The 20,087-nt window shown below is 46.1% G+C and overlaps 1 protein-coding gene across 1 annotated transcript; it reads right to left on the bottom strand.

Annotated features, from left to right (window-relative positions):
- Positions 1–3,825: 3,825 nt before the first annotated feature.
- SLC18A1 (solute carrier family 18 member A1) lies at positions 3,826–18,357 on the bottom strand. Its single transcript, XM_077805735.1, has 15 exons — positions 18,234–18,357; positions 17,557–17,923; positions 16,194–16,252; positions 15,607–15,690; positions 14,209–14,301; positions 13,590–13,679; positions 11,990–12,033; positions 10,959–11,019; positions 10,698–10,793; positions 7,262–7,340; positions 6,693–6,744; positions 5,939–6,002; positions 5,129–5,248; positions 4,763–4,896; positions 3,826–3,939 (listed from the first exon to the last, which is right to left on the bottom strand). Exons 1-15 carry the CDS (start codon positions 18,355–18,357, stop codon positions 3,826–3,828), a joined length of 1,581 nt encoding a protein of 526 aa, XP_077661861.1.
- Positions 18,358–20,087: the final 1,730 nt, after the last annotated feature.

Raw genomic sequence — 20,087 nt, forward strand, 5'->3', positions numbered from 1 at the left:
CCCACAAAGGGCAGCTGTCACTGGAGCATGAAAAAACAACAACAGGAAATGTAATATAGTTTATAAAGTGAAAGGCTACCACAGACACAGAACATAGACGCTTCTCTGCTATGATGTGAAATGGGCGTGCGACTGGCTGCAGGGCAAAGATCTCCATCTTCATTGACAAACAGCAAATACCATCGATAGATGATATTGCAGTCACATGCAGGTTCTCTCTGGCCACACCTACAGTGGAGACACAGATTCTAAAACCAGAAGGGACCACAGGAATCGTCTAGTCTGACCCCCAGCTCCCCTTCCTGGAATGAATTCCTGTTTTCTATCTTTCAGAACAATTTCTAATCCTGATTTAGAAAGGGTTGCCTGTATAGCTAAACCAGCAAACCCTCTGGGCAGGACGCAGTGTACAGCATCAAAGAGCTGGTTTCCCCCAAACTGAATACGCTGCGTGTAGAACAACTGTTTTGCCAGTATAAGTGCCCCCCCACTAGTGCTTTTGCTGGCATAGCTTTGTCAGGCGGTTGATCTTTTCCCTGCTCCTAACCAACATTGCTAGCCCAGCAACACTTTGAAAGGTAGATGCTTCCCTGGGCTACCCTTGACATTTAGCTAGACCTAGCGACGTCCCTCAGTGGTGTGAAAAATTCGCAGCCCTGAGCACTGTAGCTAAGCTGACCTACCCACCAGCGTGTGCGCCTGACTAAGTCGATGGAAGAATTACCTACTTTGACAGAAAAACCCCTTTGGTCAATGTAGGAAGCATTTATGCTATGGCATTACAGCTGTTCCACTGTAGTGCCCGTAGTGTAGACGTGCCCTGAGCTTCTCTCTCGCCCCACTGCATGTTGCTCCAGGGCCCACCTGGAACAGGTTTCTTTTATTCTGTGCTAGGTTGTCTGTTTGACACAGTTCAATGCACACATTTCATCAACTCAGTCTTAACTATGACGGGTTTCAGAGTAGCAGCCCCGTTAGTCTGTATTCGCAAAAAGACCAGGAGTTCTTGTGGCACCTTAGAGACTAACCCATTTATTTGAGCGTCAGCTTTCGATGGATGCATCCGATGAAGCGAGCTGTAGCCCACGAAAGCTGACGCTCAAATAAATGGGTTAGTCTCTAAGGTGCCACAAGAACTCCTGGTCTTTTTTCAGTCTTAACTATGGAACCGTGACTGGTGCCTCCATAACGTGTGTGTGTGTGTGCCCTTAGAGGGGCATTTTTGTCCTATTCGTGTACAGTGCATGGTCGATTTATTACAGTGACAAACTCATTAGGATTAGAATCTGCATCTGTTTTAAAGCTGCATTCCCAGGCAGGGAATATCAGTGGGATTCTCGATTTTTCTCAGTTTGAAGTCCCTGGGTCTGATTCTCCTCTCACACCAGTGCAGTTCCATTGACTTCAGCAGAGCTACTACTAAGTGACACTAGGGTGAGATTAGAATCATGCCCACTGACTGGCACCTGCAAAGACTTCAATTTTCAGAGCAGAGTATTATGAGTCTGTACAGTGACTAGCACAATGGGGCCCTGATCCTGACTCGGGCCCCTAACACTACTGCCATACAAATAAAATACATGAATAATAACAGTTTACTTAGAAGGCCAATATACTGGCATTGAGAAATGTAACTGCCTTTGACCAGGCAGCTCTGGGCAGGTGGAAGACTGATCGCAGTATTTATTATACTCTAATGTGTAATGCACTTGAGGTCAAAATGGCTTTCTGTGTTTTCATCCCCAATGCCTTTTTCTACAACCTTTCAGAAAACAGAATATTTATTAGTAATTGCCACTGTATTTGTGATCCAAGCGGTTGCCCTATTTGCCCTATGACCAGCTGCCGAAATAAGGAAGAGGCAAGTGGTATGGTGATTATATGGTTTAATTGGTTTGTGTTCTTTTTAATGTGCATTTATATGTATTTTAATATTTTAAAATTATGGCTTTTGTTTTAAGGTTTATTGTAATATGTCGTGTTTTGGGCACGTTGGCTAAGTCACTATTAATAAACTTGACTGGACGGGAATGATAACATATCGCATGTGTGTACATCTTTACTTGGCTACATGTACAATTCTCTCCAAATTGTTGGCATAAAAAAAATCCCAAAAGCCACCATCCTCAGGCAGTCAAAGCGTTATAAACTCAGCATGCACAGGTGGGGTGGTTTCTGGGGCGCAGCCCCTCTGCTCTTGATTTATAAACACACACAGAAATGAGCAAGGGGTCTGACTTGCATTCCCCATCTGAACTTAATGGAGCATTGCCAGCTAAGGTGCGCAGCGGCTGAGTAACCGATGAGAAACCCATTGTGTGGGCACCGTTGTCTTCTAGTCTTGTCTGCATCCCTTGTCAGCCACGTTAGGTGAGTTTCCATAGCATCCAGCTGCAGGGTATACACACGTGAGGTTAAAGTTAATATTTAACTGGGAGACCCATTGTAGAGGTGTGAATAGATCTCAGCATAGGAAGGTCCCTCCTTCTGCCTCCTCCCTGGAGAAAGTAAACACGCTTCTCATTGGAAATCCTGGCAGCACAAGGAAGCAGGTGCTGATGTTCAGGAGAGCTGGGGAGGAAGTCGTAAAATAAAAATATCTGGTTGCTGTATGTAGGTTTTGAGCTAGTCAGTCCCAGGTGGCCTAAGAAATTTAATTGTACCATTTTCTATTTACAAGAAAAAACAACCTGGTGAATATGGACAGAGCAAGATGGGCACTCATGGCACACACGGACCCTTAGTTATGAGTAAGACTATGACTTTGACGTAGAAATTTCACAGCAGAGATGCGGAGGAAAAACTAAATCAGGGAAAGAATATAAGCCCTCTTGCTTCAAGGCATAAGCTGATCGCTCACTGATGAGGGTTAGGAAGGAGCTTCCTCTTTGGAAGCCTGCTGCAGGGCTCCTTGTACCTTCTTCTGAAGCACATGGTGATCGCCACTGTCCCAGGCGGGAAACAGGGCTACATGGACCAGTGATCTAAGCAGCTATAAAATTTGCTGAGTCCAGACAATATGGTAATATAAGTAATAATAAGGATTCTACATGTGGGTTCCACCCCATTTCCACCTGAATTTCTTCATCAATTCCCAAAGGAAATGAATGAATAGGTAGTAGAAGAGGCACCTAGAGGAGTCAACACTGACCTCAGAAACAGCATGCATGACACAGAAGCCGAGACAGTGGTAAGCAGGATTTGTTGTTTGTTTTGCCACCTTGATACAAGCCAGGGAGCACATTAATGTTGTGGCATCTTTATTGGCAGAGGTGCAGAGTGATGGTTCCACAGTGTTACAGAGAAAATCCATGCTGGGGGTTAAAATAGGATCCCCAGAGATGAAAATCCCCTGGAGATAATATTTTACCCTTTAGTGCTTTTCATCCAAGGAGCATAAGCACTTCACAGACATTAATTAACACAGCCTCACAACACCCCTGTGAGGTAGGCTGGTACCATCCACTTATCACAGATGGGTGGATTGCACCGCACGACTGCTTTTCTGTAGGACAATATGGGCTGACTCCACCTGATTATAATCCCTTATCATAGATGCGACTTAATGAGGTGAAGTGAGTTGCGCAAGTTCACACAGTAGGTGAGAATAGCCAGGGATAGAACCCAGGAGCCCCGGCTCTCAATGGCTTCCTGTCGACTGCCTGACCACCCAGTGCCATGAGAATGGCAGATTAATGAAGCCAGGACTCCTGGATCTTGTTGGCTGTCAGGAGGGAGGTCTCTGGGTTAGCCTTGTTTGATAAGACGTCCGGGGTTTTGTAAACTTGACACAGCTTCAGAGCAGGAGCTGCATCTTTGCTTCTGCTATTCCTCACTCTCTGCCTCCTCGTCACTACCATCTGTCAGGGGGAATTCCCGCAGAGGTTTCTGGGTGGCGTAGCATTTGGTTTGCATGGGGCATTCCTGGTTTAAAATTGCCTGGGAATTGGGGGAAAATAATATAATATTTAAAAATAATAATTACTAATACATTAATTAATACAAATATCTATCACATCTATTAATTAATACAAATATCTACCATAACCCAAAGCGCTACACAGACTTTGCATAATGATGACAAATGGTGGGCCATGGGAAATTTTAGGTGTGTTATTGTTTGTTTGCTTTTTTAACCATATAAATTGTTTGCCCTCCAAGGGATTCTGGCTTCTTATCCAAAACACAAGAGAAGGGTTTGTTCTGTTGAGTGGATAGAAGTGGCACAGGTTGGAATTCACTCTTGTGAGCAAATGAGTGAATATTTTGCTAATTGAGCATGGCAGGGTTAGAACTGCTGAAATATTATATTACCATTACAGTAGCAGTTAAAGGGCCCAACAAAATTAGGGCCCCACTGTGCTAGGAACACAATGCAAGACATACACAAAATATACAGTGCAAGACACTCCCTGCCTCAGATTTGCTTACAATCAAGCTAGACGCAAGGTAGAAAGAGAAACAGGTGCAGAGAGAGGAAGTAACTTGCCCAAGGTCACACAACAAGACATTGGCAGAGCCAAGGATAACACTCAGGTAACCCAAGTCCTAGGCCAACTCCCTGTCTACAAGACCACTATACCACAGATTTAACACTTAGTCTGGCCTCAGTATGTCAGTCCCTCAGGCATCCAGCCTATTTGTTAATATCTTTCTAGTACTGCGGTGCCCAGACCTGCATACAATATTCTACACACATTTGCACCTGTCACATGCAAGTCTCCTGGATTATCAAGACCACATGCTGTAGAATTCAACTCACAATCTTCTCCTCTTTAGCCGGAGGGCTCCGCAAGTACCAGCAGAGAGGGGCGTAAGCAATGTTGGTCACTCCAATGATGACCATCAGCCAAGGAAACCCAATAGCCCGTACAATCACACCCCCAGTAGATGGACCTGGATGTGAGGAAGGGTTAAACAAAGAGCAAGATTACAAAAACCTCCTTTGCCAAATTGGAGAGATCAGTGCAGATGGACTGTAAAATTACTGTATCATGGCTGATTTCTATGCCCACTACCAATTGCTTTCAGCCAACACTGAGGTGGGGTGCTGTGGATTAATGCTATGAAGCCATATACTGGGAAATCATCATATATGCTGCCCTTTCAGGCAAATGTTAATCCGTACCGATAGCAAAGCCCATGCAGAAGGCAACATCAGCAATGGCATAGACGCTGCCATAGACAGAGGTGTGGCGAAGGTCCACCAGGTATCCCATAATAGGCATCATCGAGGAATCCACCATGCCTGCCCCCAAAGCAAAAATAATGTGATCAGCCATTGCCCTCTCCAAGTGAATCTCTTCAAAGGCAGACAGAAGGGCATGCAACACTTCTCCCACACTTTTCAGTAAAGGGCACTACGCTTTGATTAGTCCTCACAACCTCCCTTTGTGAGACGAATAAATATTGTTATCCCCGTTTTACAGAATGCGGCAACAAGGCCAAGAAAAGCGATTTGCCCTAGGCCACAGAGCATGTTGGCAGCAGAGCCAGGACTGGGACCCAGATGTCCTGACCATGCTCTTTCCAGGATCTAGGGCTTTCAGTGTCTCTCCTGAGTGCAACACACACGATTCTAATCAAAGCAGCACTTGAGGGGGAGACAAGTGACTGAGCTCCATCCAATGGCCTCTGAAAGACCTCGTCCACAATCGCTGTCCCTGTGTTAGTGGCTCTGCAGTCGCTTAACAGCACAAGGTTGTTTCTTAGCCAGACTCATTCCCACCAAGCGTGGGAGGGGATGAGTGATACAGGGAAGTATTTGAGAGCAGGGTATAGGGCATTTTATAGGTTATAAGGGTTCCTGGGAGTTCATGCATGGACTAGAGGCTCTTTGGGTATGTTGTAGAGACATCTGCCTTCCAAAGGGATGGAGTTCGGATTGTGGTATATGGGACTGCCTTGGACAGAATGATTAGTCACCTTGGCATCTTACCTATGGCAAAGCCAAGCCCACCGTTCGGGCCGATCAGTCCATAAATATTTTGCGCAAGAGGCACCTTGGAGGGGAAAGAAAGAAGATATGAGGGAGGCCAGAGGGGCTTTGGCCAGAGGCCTTTCTTTGAAGGGGCACATGACCAGTGGAATAGATGCACTAATGCAGCCACTGGGTTCCCACTAACTGCCAGGCATGTGAGCACACTTCTCACACCTCCACCACCCAGTGGGACCTGCAGGAAGATGAGACATTAGAAAAGCCACTAAAAGCAGAATGTCAAAGGTATTAAGGTACCTATTTCCCACTGAAATAAATGGGTCTTATTCACCTAACGCACTTGGGCACTTTGCGAAATACCACTAGATGCCTATCTGCAACGTTCAATGCCGAAATACCTTTACACATCCGGCCCTAAGAAATTGCAGAGCACAAGAACCCATTCAGTGCCTCATGCCCCAGAAGAGTCCTGTTGGCTTTTGAAGAAAAGGACGGTTCCCCATTTACAGATTCCACAGAGGGAGAGATGGGGCACCAGCGTTACTTCACACACTTTACCTTGGCTTCATGATATGGAAAAACTCCACTAAGGGATGGGCTGATATGCCCAAAGTCAGCTCATGCACAATGCGGACCCCAACCTGACCCAGTTTTGCATAGGTGAAAGGCTGGGGCAGTGAAGTTCTTGGTTTCCCTGCCTAAAGCTCTGATGATTCTTCTGCAGAGAGGTCTCAGAATATCTTGCAGTACTTACACAAAGGAGACTAATCCCCACTACAACCATTCCAATCAGGGAGCACAGCCACCTGCAGTGAGGAAGAAGATAGGAAAAGAATGACACACTGTAAGCCCCAAGGGCACATGAACTGTCGTACCAGATGGGATCACTGGGCCTTCCAATCTACTACAGCACCAACTATGCAGTGCTACTCACGGAGGGGAAAAGTTTACTTTCTGACCCAGGACGTTTACACCCTGAAGCATGAGATTTCATCACCTTATCTTATCCTACATAGCCATAAATATTATTATTGGTCATAAAATTATTCAACCCCTCTGAGAAATCTAGACAGGCTCAATATCCTCCTGCAGCAGTGGATCCCATAGGTCAATTTCACTCTGCATGAAATAGTGAATCTTTGCATTGCTTCTAAATTTGCTGCCCTTTAATTTCATTGAGCTACCCTTCCTCCCCACCACACTGTAGTGTGAGACAGATATTCCCCTGACTAGCATCACCACCTCATTACAAATAAGCAGCTGGGTGGTCTGAAGACAGCTGGGAAGAACACCAAGGTTTGAAAGCCATTGAGTTCCACTTACCGCCCCATTTTGTGGGCCAACACCCCAAAGAGGTTGGTGCCAATGAGGTAAGATATGCTGGCAGGCAGGAACGCCATCCCTGCAAAAGAAGAGCCCCAGCCTCAAATACATAACACATGATCATCAGAGATTTGCCTAAAGACTTCAGAGTTTCCTGACACCTCCCAAAGAAGTTCAGAGCTCAAGCCCATTAGGTGCTAGAAGGCTCATAGTCAGATGCTCATAGTAACAACCACTTTGTAAATGCGTGGAAGATCTCAAGGTCCAATTTGATCTGGCCTCCATAGAGTCTGAATCTGCTCCAGTGGTAAATCATGAACAGTCTTTCCATCAGTCAAATAACATATGCTTTTGGCCATGTGAGCCAGGGCAGATTAGACAGGGCAAATGAATATCCAATGCAGAGTCCCCAGGTATAATGTATATTAGCCCTTGCAAGGCAATGGTTTCTCTTTTCTTCTCTGTTATTATTATTCTATATCTGTATTACAGCAGTGCTTACAAATCCCAGCCAAAATCAGGGCCGCATTGTGCATATAGTGAGAGACAATCCCTACCCCAAAGAGCTTGCAGTCTAAATAGCCAAGACACACACAGGGTGGTCGAAGAGAAAGATTTTTATCCCCTTTTTATAGATGAGAAGCTGAGCCATGAAGTGGTTTGCCCAAGGTCACACAAGGCATCTGTGATAAAACCAGGAACTGAACCTAGATCACGTGACTGTTGCTTTAACCATAAAGCCATCCTGCTACTCTGTATTGCTTTCTCTCTTTCTCTTCCTCCCCCTTCCATTTCACAGCGTAGAAAAACTGCCTACTGAAAAACCTCAGGGATTATAATTAAGTTAAAATCAAATATTTGACCATCCTGCTGGTTTACCAGTTGTTTATTTTTAATATACTCTCCCGTACAGACTATAACTAAATCATGATTGCCTCTATTTGCCTGTATATTAAGGCAACTTCCTTATTAAAGCACACTTGATTTGTTCTTAATTTCCTTTCCTCTTTTTTAAAGGTTATACAGCATTGTTAATCCTGCAGGTTTGCTGGGGAAGTCTGAGCTTTTCCCGTTTCTCCAGGGAACACAAGGGTAGGCAAAATGAAACAAACAAAGAATAACACTTGGGTTTATAGTTTATAGTTCTATGATTCTATAGTTGCTTTTAAGATGGATGCTGTTCAACAGCCCTGGGACCTATTCTCCTACTGCTGGATACCAGCTTTCCCTTTGAAATCAATAAGAGTTAACTGGTACCCTATGCAGAGTGGAGAATCAGGCCCCCTTTGTCTAGTGTTCAGCACTGGTACCTGAGAGACCTGGCCCTGGTGGCTTTCTTTCCAGGCTTTTAGGCTTCTGCAGCAAACTCAGCCCTGGGTGATGAGGGGAGAGAGGTCGTGCTCCTTCTGCAGTTTCCGCATGGGAGTGACATGTCAGTGGCATGGATAGGAGCCAAATGGCTGCAGATCTATGTGTGTGCAGCGCCTAGCACAACAGGATCCTGGTCCATGACTATAGCTCCTAGGCACTAAGTAATACAAATAATTAATAATGACAAGTCATAGATTCTGGAGGGAAGGGGTGCAAAACTGGAAGCTGGGGGGGGGGATCCTTCCCAAATAATGCATGTTATTTATTAATCCTGTGTAGAGGGGCAGCACAGCTGGGACACGGCTTTGCCATGTGCTTTATAAATGTGAAGATGTGCCCTGGCTGCAACGTTGGGACACAGATTCAAAGTTCCCTAGGGGTGTTTGTACTGAGAGTTTGGCTCAGCCCAAGGAGTTTTTGCTTGGATCCAAACTTTTCTGGGGATGGTTACAGCTGAGGTTTTGTTTTGGGCTCCTCTCTTACATTCCCAGTTTAGTATCCCTCTGGGCTCCATTTCCACCATCTCTGCAAGGGCCTGATCAGATGTCCACTGACTTCAGTGGAAAGATTCCAGTCATCTTCAGTGGGCACTGGATAATTCCCCAGTGAATTGCGCAGTGACTTCCATTCCCACCACCAAGCACCGTCCCTTCCCCCTCACTACCCACAGCCCCTGAGAGATGAGTCTGCTAACCGCATCCACTCCTGCTCAGTCACGCACGCCAGCCAAGGCATCATGGCCCCTTATCTGGATGAAGGCTCCTGCCTGATTAGTTAGTAACTCAATTAGCAGCTCTCATGAGCGCTGCTGCTGCCAGGTTGCAATTCAATTTGGGTCGTAAGTGTAGCTTGGAGCGTCCCCAAAGGTCATTCCACTGCCAGTTGGATTTTATCATTTTTTTGTACCAAAGGTAGGCACTGTTACCTTCTTATCACATTTCCTAGACAGTGAGTAATTAGTATGTACCACGCGTCCCGTTCCTCCCTGTTGGCTTTGCAGATAGCCTTCTTTCACCTGTAGCTTAACATTGTGTGTTGAGATTGTGGCACTGGCAGAGGCGTGGGCCAGCCCCCTGAGCTTGGACCCATCCAACCCGGCGTCTGAGCTCGGCTGGCTATCCTGAGCCCCCACAGGTGCTGCAACACCCCCGCTACTAGTTTTAGCACTAGCATGAGCCTCACTAGCACAAGTCTATGTACCGGGGCCAGGAAGCTCGCCCCCCAGCTGCCGGGTAGAGTGACCCGGGTGCCAATAATTCTGCAACAAAGACGTACCCAGAGAGAACCTGGGCTCTGGTTCACGTCTCAACAGCACTAGCATGCTGAGCACACAGACCACGTATTGAGCAGGGGAACCTGCTAGTTGGCTAAGCCCTGTTCTAGTGTCTGGCCACGAAAAGGGCAAAATTCAGCAGTGAGGGAAGCAGGCACATCTCCACTGATTTCAATGGAGTGGCACCCCTTACGCTAAGGATAGATTTGGTCCTAAGACATCTAGCTTCTACCTCACAGGATGACATTGCTTGGTGTACCTGAGCTGTCAGGCTCAGAGACTGTGTCAGGCCTGACTCTGAGATCGTGCCCAGAGGCCCCTCTCCTGCGTGGGAGTTGAATTATTACAGACCCATCTGCACAGCACTTTCTTTGACTCCTTTCTCTCTTATCTGCATCCTGAGTCCTGATTCTCCTCTCACCCCGGTGTCACCCCACTGACTTCAGGGCAGTTATTCCTGATTTACAGCCGTGTATGTGCGGGGGAAATCAGGCCCTGGGTGTTTTTCCCGCTTCAGTCAGGAATCTCCTCTAACTTTTATTTATAGACAGCAGGGTGACCCCCCATCCAGAGACCCTGAGTGTCCCTCCGACCACACTACATTGCAGTAGTCTGGGACCACTCGTCCTTTGCAGGTGGAGGCATACATTTCATTTCATGCAACAGGCTGCATCAGTAACCAGCACCTTCACCCCCCTCTACAGGCGCCTCCTCTGAGCTGATGTGGTTTAAACACATGAGGGCTATTATTGTTTTTCAGTAACCAAGAAGGCTGAGAAAGGAGGCACCTACCCAGCTGCCACTTTGGGGAGCACATGGTTTGCATCATCCAGATGGGTAACGTGGGCTCCAGCATTGCCACCCCCATGTTAGCAAAGCACAGGGCACCTGGGAGAGAGAAAACAACAGGAAACGCTCCATTTTAACTGCCCACATTTCAATCCTGCTAACGGATTACGAGTACGACTCCATCACAAGCCCCTGGTGAATATTCTCAAGAACAAGGTAAAGATGCACTGTGGGGCAGTGAGGGATGCAGCCATCTCACCTTACCTGCAGCAACCAGGATGTAGGGATCTCGCAGCAATGCGAATACGGGGGTGCTTTTGGTGCTCTGCATAATACAGAAAGGAAGCAGGGGGTTACAAGTAGTGCTCTAGGGGAAGCATGTAAACCAAACCAGATGCTATAGAAGTGCATGGTCCAGGCCGTGAGCCAGCCTGTGCGTGTACAGGTGCATGGCCCATGTGGCCAGCCTGCCCTTCTGTGTAAAGGCACATTGGCATTGTCCTGTGAGAGCCAAGATGGGGGAAGTACTAAGAGAGCTGGTTCCACCAGGGGGTTGTTTCTGAGCTTCCCTTTCCAGGTCAGTGCCTAGTGTCTGTGTGTTCGTCTCCTCTCAGCATTTTCACCTAGCCATCGTTCAAAGAGCCAGCATGTCAGCTTGATATACCTGACCCCAGATCTGCCAACCTGGCATCTCCCTTTCATGGTGGAATCAGCACTGAGCGAATCCTAGCAGGGTTGAGCTCAGAGCAGTCCCCCGGCTCTCCAGATGGCTGCCTAGGGAGCACAGCATGCTGGTCAAACTGCGGCTGCCCGCAGGGAGTCCTGCTGCCATGGACTGGTTAAATCCACACGAGCGTCTGGCCAGCAGCGGGAAGCACAGCAGTTGTTTCTCACAGGGCACTCTATGGATGTCCAGAAGAACTGAGCACCTTTCACAGGGAAGGCTGAATTTCTGGCTGTTTCAAAAGGCAGATAATAGGGCCAAACTGTGCTCTCAGTGACACTGAGAGTAACAGCTCTACTGAAGCAAATGGAGTTATTCCAGAGTTACACTAACGTAACTGAGATCCAAATATAGCCCCGGAATCTATTAAATACACATTACGATGCGCTATCCACTTGTCTAGGTAACCATTCCTTGCTGCCATCTCTGACCCTTTCCCATGCATTCATTTCCCAGTGCCGTCATGCTCTATGGCTGGCAGCTTCACCACAGTCTTCCCCAACAGGGAATCCATGCCCGCATTGTTCACATTGTCTAGCACAAGGTCACACACTCATATGTTTGTACTTACTTCGGGGGAAATCTTAGAGGGCTGCAGTATGCACAGCTGTAAAGCTAAGAGAAAAATACCATTATTTGCTTATTCCTTGGCATGGCACCTCCAGCCACTATTACCTCTTGTCTCATATTTACTGTAGACCCTCCCCCTTCAGTATCTCAAAACCCAGTGATCCCAGAAATGGGCCAGTTGTCCCAATTCTAACACATTCGGGGGCATCTGTTGAGATGGGAGAAATTTTAGGCCCTAATTCTGTTCCGACAAAACTCCCGTCGACGTCAGTGAGAGCAGGATCGGACCATTATAGTGTGAGTGCATTATTCAGATACGAAGCAGTAAAACATGCAAACAACCTACGTTAAGGTGAGAGCCATTTGTTAGGTAGCCACAATTAGACCACAGCAGAAATTACAGATGGAAAGACCTATGGTAAGATTTTCAAAGGGACTAAAGGGCCAGCTTTGTAAAGGTATTTAGGCACTTAATTTGCATTGAAATCAGTGAGAGTTTTAAGGCCAGATTAGGCCCTTGGAGTTTTAGCAGCCTAAATCCCATTTTCAAAAGTATCCCATGTGCCTAGAGGCTCTTCTCATCTCTACGGTGAGTGCAGCAAACCAGGGTGTGACTCTGCAGTGCACCAGCTTGCCACAAAGTCACGTCCCATGTGGACACTGCTACAGCACAATGAAATTCCTGGAGCATGGTTGTGCTCCGGGATTTTCCCTGCACTGTAGCCGTGTCCACACAGGACACCCTGCATGGCAAGCTGATGTGCTGGAGATTCACAGCCTGTCTCGCGGGGCAGTAAATTTGCCATTTAGACGGGCCCTTAATCTCTTTTGAAAATGGGATGTGGGCTTCTCAATAATTCAGGTGCTTTTGAAAATTTTACCCCTATTACTCAGATTGTAAGTTCTTTGGGGGCAGGGACCATGTTTTCATTGTATGAGAGTAAAGTAAGGGGGCCTGGGGCCTCTAGGGACTACAACTACAATACAAATACAAATAATAAATTATAACAACAAAATTAGGTCACCACATCTGTTCCACCATGCTACTGATTTGTCTCAGCACGAAGGGACAGAGTATTACAGGCAGAGCAGTACTGATGGCTATAGTTAACCATGCTGATCACTTACTGTAGGTAGAGTTGGTAGCAATGGCTCTAGTTAAGGTTGCCTAGCACTTCCTACGATCAGACCCTGTTTTCAGTTGTTTTCTGCTTAACCAGGAGGGTCTGTGAAGCAGAGTAGCCACTTTAGCCAGCGCATGGAGCTCTTAACACACATTTCCCGACTCTGTTACTCACTCCAGTGAAGCAATCAAGTGGTTTACATGGGGAATGAGCGGCTGGGTCTGACAGCATCTGTAAGTCATACGTCAGGCAGTGAGCACAGAGCCAGTGTATGAATGCGTACAGTGCTGAGTGCACAACTAAAAACAGCAATAGTAACTGCTGCTGCTAATAGCACCTGTAGAGTCTGTCTATTCCTCCGCACAAACCCTGTGACGTTTCCTCTCAGATACCCATCCCTGAATGCTTTAGTTTGGAGGTGGGGGTGGATATTCGGAGCTGTGAAGCCAAAACTGGCCGGCACATTTGGTGACTCACCTCCGTCCAAAAGGGCTAAGCATGCCAGGATCAGAAAGGGGGCTGATTTTCCAACAAACTCATACATCACACTTCCAAAGGGAGCCCCAACTGCAAGGGAAAGGGCTGGGTCAGTCCAGTGGGTGTGAAGTACATGGGTGCGCTGGAGTTACGGCAGAGGCAAAGCCACAGTCAATTGTTCGTGATGCCTGACCCCAGACCCAATGGAAAGACTCCTGTTGACTCCCGTGGGAGAGCCGGCATTAGAACCATGGCATTATGTCAGTACTCGGCCCACCTCTCATTATGTCTTGAACTGAAGAGGTGGGGAGAAAGAGGAGGGAGCATTTTATATTCAGTAGCAGTTTTCATGGGATCAGGTAGGTATCTGCTGAGAAAAGTTTCCAGCATGAGCAGAAAACGGTGCCAGAGAATGAGCACAGGAGAAAAAATGGGGCTAAATCATGGGAACGGCAGGAGGAAAGACCAGCCAGGCCTTTTGGAATGAGCCAGCGTTGCATGTTAGGGGACAGGTGCAACAGTGGTGCAGAGCAAGGACTTGGGGAAACCGGTATCTACTGGCTGAAGAAGCATCAGAGTTCTCACTAATCTAAATTTTTGGGGAACAAAGTTTACGCACCAAGCACCCCCAATGCCAGACCTCCTAATGCTATCCCCATAGCGTTTCCTCTCTCGTAGTCATCTGTGTACACACTTGCCAGCATTCCCAGGCCTGAAAATAGAAAGGAAGCAGAGGTAAGTTGAATTAGGCTTCTCGCATCTCATCCGGACCCATGTCTGAATCACACCTGGATACTTCGGTCTCCAGCCTACCTGAGCTCAGTTGCCTGTGTAACACCTGGGCCCCTAATTTCATCCTGTTTGTAGTCAGTGTTATGTCTTACCATGCTCTGTATTGGGGTATGTCTACACTCCAAGCACTACAGTGGCACGCTTGCAGACACTTGCTGCAGCGATGGAAGGGTTTTTTCCATCAGTGTAGTAAATCCATCCCCTCGAGAGATGGTAGCTAGGTAATGGAAGAATTCTTCTTTCGACCTAGCTGCACCTATGTGGAGGAATAGATTGACCCAGCTACATCGCACAGGGCATGACTTTTTTCACAGCCCTGAGCAATGTTGCTAGGTCGATCTAATTTTTAGGAGTTGCCCATGCCTTAGTGTCTGCATGAGCGATGTGCCAAATTGTGGCAAAGGGGAGGAGGAGGAATTGGAAAGGGTTCAGAGAAGGGCCACGAGGATGATAAAAGATTAGAAAACATGCCTTATAATGATAGACTCAAGGCGCTCAATCTATTCAACAAAGAGAAGGTTAAGGGGTGATTTGACTACAATCTATATGTATCCACATGGAGAACAAATATTTAATAGTGGGCCCTTCAATGTGGCAGAGAAAGATACAACGTGATCCAATGGCTGGAAGTTGAAGCTAGAAAATTCAGACTGGAAATAAGGAGCAAATTTTTCCTGGTGAGAATAATTAACCATTGGAACAATTTACCGAGGTTTGCGGTGGAGTCTCCATCACTGACCATTTTTAAATCAAGATGGAATGTTTTTCCTGAAAGCTCTGCTCTAGGAATTATTTTGGGGAAGTTAGGCAAGATGTCAGACTAGATGATCGCAATGGTTCCTTCTGGCCGTGGAATCTATGAATTCTAAGCCTACAGAGTTTAAACCTCACCCCCTGAACAGTCTGAAATCTGATTCCTGGTCTGTGCACTGTAGCACCTGGGGCCTCTCTTGAATAATCTTCCTTTTATCCAGTGATGCTTGGGCATGCTAGTGAGAGCTTCCTAGGCTGGAGGAAGGATCTTTGTGATTCTCTGCTCTGCAGACTGAACCATCACATTTCACACACTGTGAATTTCACTCTCTATGGCCCAGGTTGCTTGAGAGGCACCATTTAAGCTCAGCCAAAGCAGCCAAAGTCCAGACGCTGCTTGTGGGACATCAGTCCTCCTAGCTGGCTAAGATCTGCCTTGCTGCCAGCTACTCCCATAAGCCAATACATTTACCTGCGACAGATGAAAAGGATGAGCCAATGCCCTGGAGTGCTCGAGCCACAAGCAGCAGGGTGTAGGTACCTGAGAAAGCAAACACTGGGGGGAAAGTAGAAATTCAGAGTCAGTATTTGAGGCTATTCTTCAAGTCCATCTCTAATTAAAACCAGCTTGCACAAATCTTCTTAGCTATGCTCTCACAGGCCTACAGTCTCTGAAGGCCACGTCAGTGTCTTTCACTATCCTCTGGTCCAGAGGAAGGGAGGTCACCACATACCTTCTTCAAAGATCTCATTTTTGGGGACTTTAAATGGTAACCATGCTGATGGGGCCACACAGAGGTGTTCCAAGAAGAGTTGAACGCTGCTACAACAAACACCCAACTCAAATGCTGTCAAGCACTGGAAACCACCTGTTGAATTTCACTCTTTGCTTCTAGAATGGGAGTCGGCCGATCTGCTGTCCTCCCATATCTCAGACATTGGGACAGTCATGGACAAAGGATCCCAAGGCTCCATGTTGGCCTCATTGCAGATTAGTTACTTGTTCACTGGAACAGACCTGGCGCTACCCAGTGAAAGGCAGAGAAACAGAATACTCACTGACTGTAGAGAGAAACATGATGATGAATCCAGCGAACATGGGAATGTGGTATCCTATCCTAAAAAGGGAGGAGACAATCAAGAACTCAAGGAGAGTTTCTCATTCAAAGCTAAGGACTTTATCTTAGCACCAATGCATTATTGCATTTATGCGAATGAGTATATGTCTGTGTACATGTATGAGTAAATACTGTATGTGTGTATGAGACTGCAGGAGAATGGCAGAATATGGGTGTGTTCAATATATGTATGTGTAGGTGTATAAATGTATTCAAGGCTGTTGTCTATGGCTGTGTAGCTGTGTCTCTGAGGATGTGGTGTGTGTGCATCAGTGCACCTATGTGTGTGTGTGTGTTTACATAGGGAAGTGTGAATGTGAGCATTGTACATATCAGTATACATATCTCTGTGTGTCAGTGAATGTTTTTATATGGAAGAGTGAGGCTCTATATCAAGGTATATGGGTGCAAATGTGTGTGTTAGTCTCTGCATACGTTTAAATGTGTGTGTATAAGTGTGTGAAATTATTGTAACAAGTTCTAGGACCCTGCACAGAGATGCAGATCTATTTTGCTGACCCATCCTGCCAGGCAGATCAGGGGGTCCTATTAGCTCTAACTCGGGAGCGCCTCTCTGAAGCAGAGGAAGTGAAGTGCAGGGACAGAGAGGTCCTGCAGAGAAAATACCTGGGAACATCAAGCTTAGGGGGAATTTTAGGCTGAGGATTATGTGATGATGTTGTTGTTTAAGTTAAAAATAAAGGAAAAGACAAATGTAAGGGAGTGGGAGTGGGGAGGGTGTAAATTTGAATCAAAATGTTGTGATTCCTAGCTACTGACATAGAATGTGTGATGACAACATTTCAGTTCTTTCAGTCTCATTGGAGCATCATGCAAGCTATTGATGCCCTTGGTTCAACTTGGTACACGGGTCCTAACTCACTCATGTATGCTGGGCTAAGCAGGGCCTGGGCCAAATGAGTTTTCGGCTAGGGAGCACCAATAATATTTCCTTAGCAATGCACATGTTCAAAGCAATTTGCTGGCTTTCTTTAAGAGGTGGAATTCCTGGACGATTGGATGCTTATATTTCCACTGTGCTATTCTAGCTCACAAGGGGCTTTGGTGAGCTCCCATGCTGTGTTATCATAATGGTCCCAGCCGTGGGTCACTGGCAAGGCTTAAATGCATGCCCTTCAGCACTGCAACACAGACCTCTACTATTGAAGAAGGAGTAACTTTATTTGCTAGCAGCATCAATAGGCTGCTATCCTCCAATGGACTACCCACTAGGGGGGAATGTGACCCAAATTTGTTCATTGCATTACATGCTCATAAACTCATTTATAGCCTGGCTGACATACCTGTTAGTCAGAGGACCCACAAATGGATTGATTGTGAGCTGAATAAGAGCCTTGGAGGCAAACAGCAGTCCAACACGCACGTTCTCCTCCATGAGGAACTCCTCACCGTCTACACAGTTGTTTTTTGGTGGCAGGCTGGGCCCAGTGAGCTGAGGCAGGCTGCTGCTTTCTGTCCCATTCACCCCCACTGTGGTGTTGACAACCGTGTAGTCTGAGACAGTCACTGTGGTATTGTCAAAGTGAGAGAACATGGAGGAGAAGGGAGGAGCTGCAAAGGCCGTGGGGGCTGCCACGATCCAGTTCTGCGTAGCAGAGCTGTTCGCACCTTTATATTCTGTTGCGTAGAGGAAGGTGGGGACGATTGGCACTGCAAGAAAATTAAAGGAGGAGATTAGTTAGGGTTTTATTCAGCACTTTTGGTTTGTGTGGGGGAAATTAATGAAAGGTTAATAGTTCGAGCTAGAGACAGTTATCAGGTAAACTGCCCACATCCAACTCTCCCAGTGCACCTTGCTCCACACCTGCAGCACTTCCTGGGATGGAGACCAGTCAAACTCATTTCTCTTGTTACTGGTTTCTGCAGTTCCAACTGAGATATACAGAGTCTTAATTTCTTCAGCACATCATTCAGGATACCTTGACACCTACACACGCATTCACACCCACACTGAACGTACCCACAACAGTGAGCAGCATATTGTCCAGCAGCAGAGCGACAAACACGACCACCAGAACCAGTCTCCGTGACTCCCTTCCCTCCTTCATCCACCTCCAGGGGGCGCACTCCACCGCTCGAGGCATTGTTGGAAACCCAGCAGGGCTGCTTCAGTCTTTCAACTCCTGTGTGCGCTCCAACTACTTCTCAGGGCTGAGGATGTCCTGTAATCTTTAAGAAAGACACTCTGCAAAATACCCAGGAAAATACACAGGGCTGATCCAAGGGCCAGAAGTCAACAGGAATCTTTCCATTGACTTCAGTGGGCTTTTGACCATACCCTAATTAGACTTGGAAAGATTAGATTTGTTCAGTTTCACCGTCCACACACGCAAACAAACTGAGGAAAAAAATATTTCCATCAATAATAATCAAAATTTAGAGTTAGACAAAGTAAGAAAAATGTTGCTTGAGAACTTATAGAATTTGACGCAAGGTTATTTATTTTGTATATTTTGACATGTGATGTTGACAATTTGTGTGTCCATGGTTATAAAGCTTTAACTTTTTGAATCTCAGTGTCTGTTATCAATAAATAATTAATATCTGACCTCTCCCCATAATTTCCTGCAACGGTGAACATGTAAGTAGATAAAAATTGAAAAAAAATGATTAGAAGATAATTTTACACAATTTAGAAAAATTGAACAGATAAAAATCTTTTTTAAGTGCTTAAAAATAAACATTGATATTATTTGTTGAAATTACAAAAAGTAACAATTAGATTCTGCAAAGCCTGCCCATAATGAATGAGAGACGAGCGGGTGCCTCATTTCAATGGTTCTTTGCTCAGGAGTCAGGCTGAAGTTCTCTGTTTATGCACGCCGTAGGGCAGCAACAATGCAAATGTCCCCACATCCCTTTCCACCCCTGCTCTTAAGGAATCTCCTCTGGGTCATGCCCCCACAGTGCCCTTGACTTATCTGCGGAGATTGCCAGGAAGGGGTCAGGCCGTGTCAACTGCTTTTGAGAAGTGGGCACCACTCATTAGCTCAAAGGGTGGGAGGGATAGCTTCAGTGGTTTGAGCATATACCTGCTAAACCCAGGGTTCTGAGTTCAATCCTTGAGGGGGCCATTTAGGGATCTGGGGCAAAAACTGGGGATTGGTCCTGCTTTGAGCAGGGGGTTGGATTAGATGACCTCCTGAGCTTCCTTCCAACCCTGGTATTCTATGATTCTATGATTAGGAGTTAAACTGGGACCATCAGCTCAGCTACCAAGTGACAGTAATTTCCATCAGCTGTGGATCTGTGCTGCATTTGAAACTGTGCCTTTACCTGCGAAGTTCCCTGTTACCCATTACCAGTCTCCTGAATCAGCCACTCTAACTTCAGGGCATCATTTCATTCTTCTTTTCTGTAAGGCTTTAGAAGACTCTAAGCAAATATTGAGCTGATAGCTTATTTGTAGTGATCTCCACATCTTTCATTTCATGTTTGGTCCTTGGAGATTAAATTAAGTTTCTCGAAGGCTTTTCATTTCCTTTACACCTCTTTTCATTTCACCTAACTGAAACATCACAGCCAAACACAAGACTTAGAAACCAAACAAATGCAATTAAGATCAGGGCTTAAGATGTGTTGAGAAAAGATTGCTTGTTCCACCATGGTGAATATATTAATTACAAATCTGCAATTAATTTGCACCAAAACAAACAAACAAAATCATTAATATACTAAATGGCTGATACGAAGAGCTGTCACCTCATAGACTAGAGTGGTAAGAAGAAAGGGTCTGGAGACTGGATCAGAACTACGGTTCATCCTCCTCCACAGGTTGTTTTGTGAAATCATGGACAATGCCATCTACCCTTAC

The sequence above is a fragment of the Eretmochelys imbricata genome, chromosome 26 (genome assembly GCF_965152235.1).
Source record: "Eretmochelys imbricata isolate rEreImb1 chromosome 26, rEreImb1.hap1, whole genome shotgun sequence".
Lineage (NCBI taxonomy): Eukaryota > Metazoa > Chordata > Testudines > Cheloniidae > Eretmochelys > Eretmochelys imbricata.

Coding starts and splice junctions, on each gene's coding strand:
- SLC18A1 (XM_077805735.1), bottom strand. CDS start 18,357: ATGCCTCGAGCGGTGGAGTGCGCCCCCTGGAGGTGGATGAAGGAGGGA. Junction 12,034..13,589: donor CTTAGCCCTTTTGGACGGAG/GTGAGTCACCAA, acceptor TTTTTCTCTTAG/CTTTACAGCTGTGCATACTG. Junction 6,745..7,261: donor TTGGCCCACAAAATGGGGCG/GTAAGTGGAACT, acceptor TCCTCACTGCAG/GTGGCTGTGCTCCCTGATTG.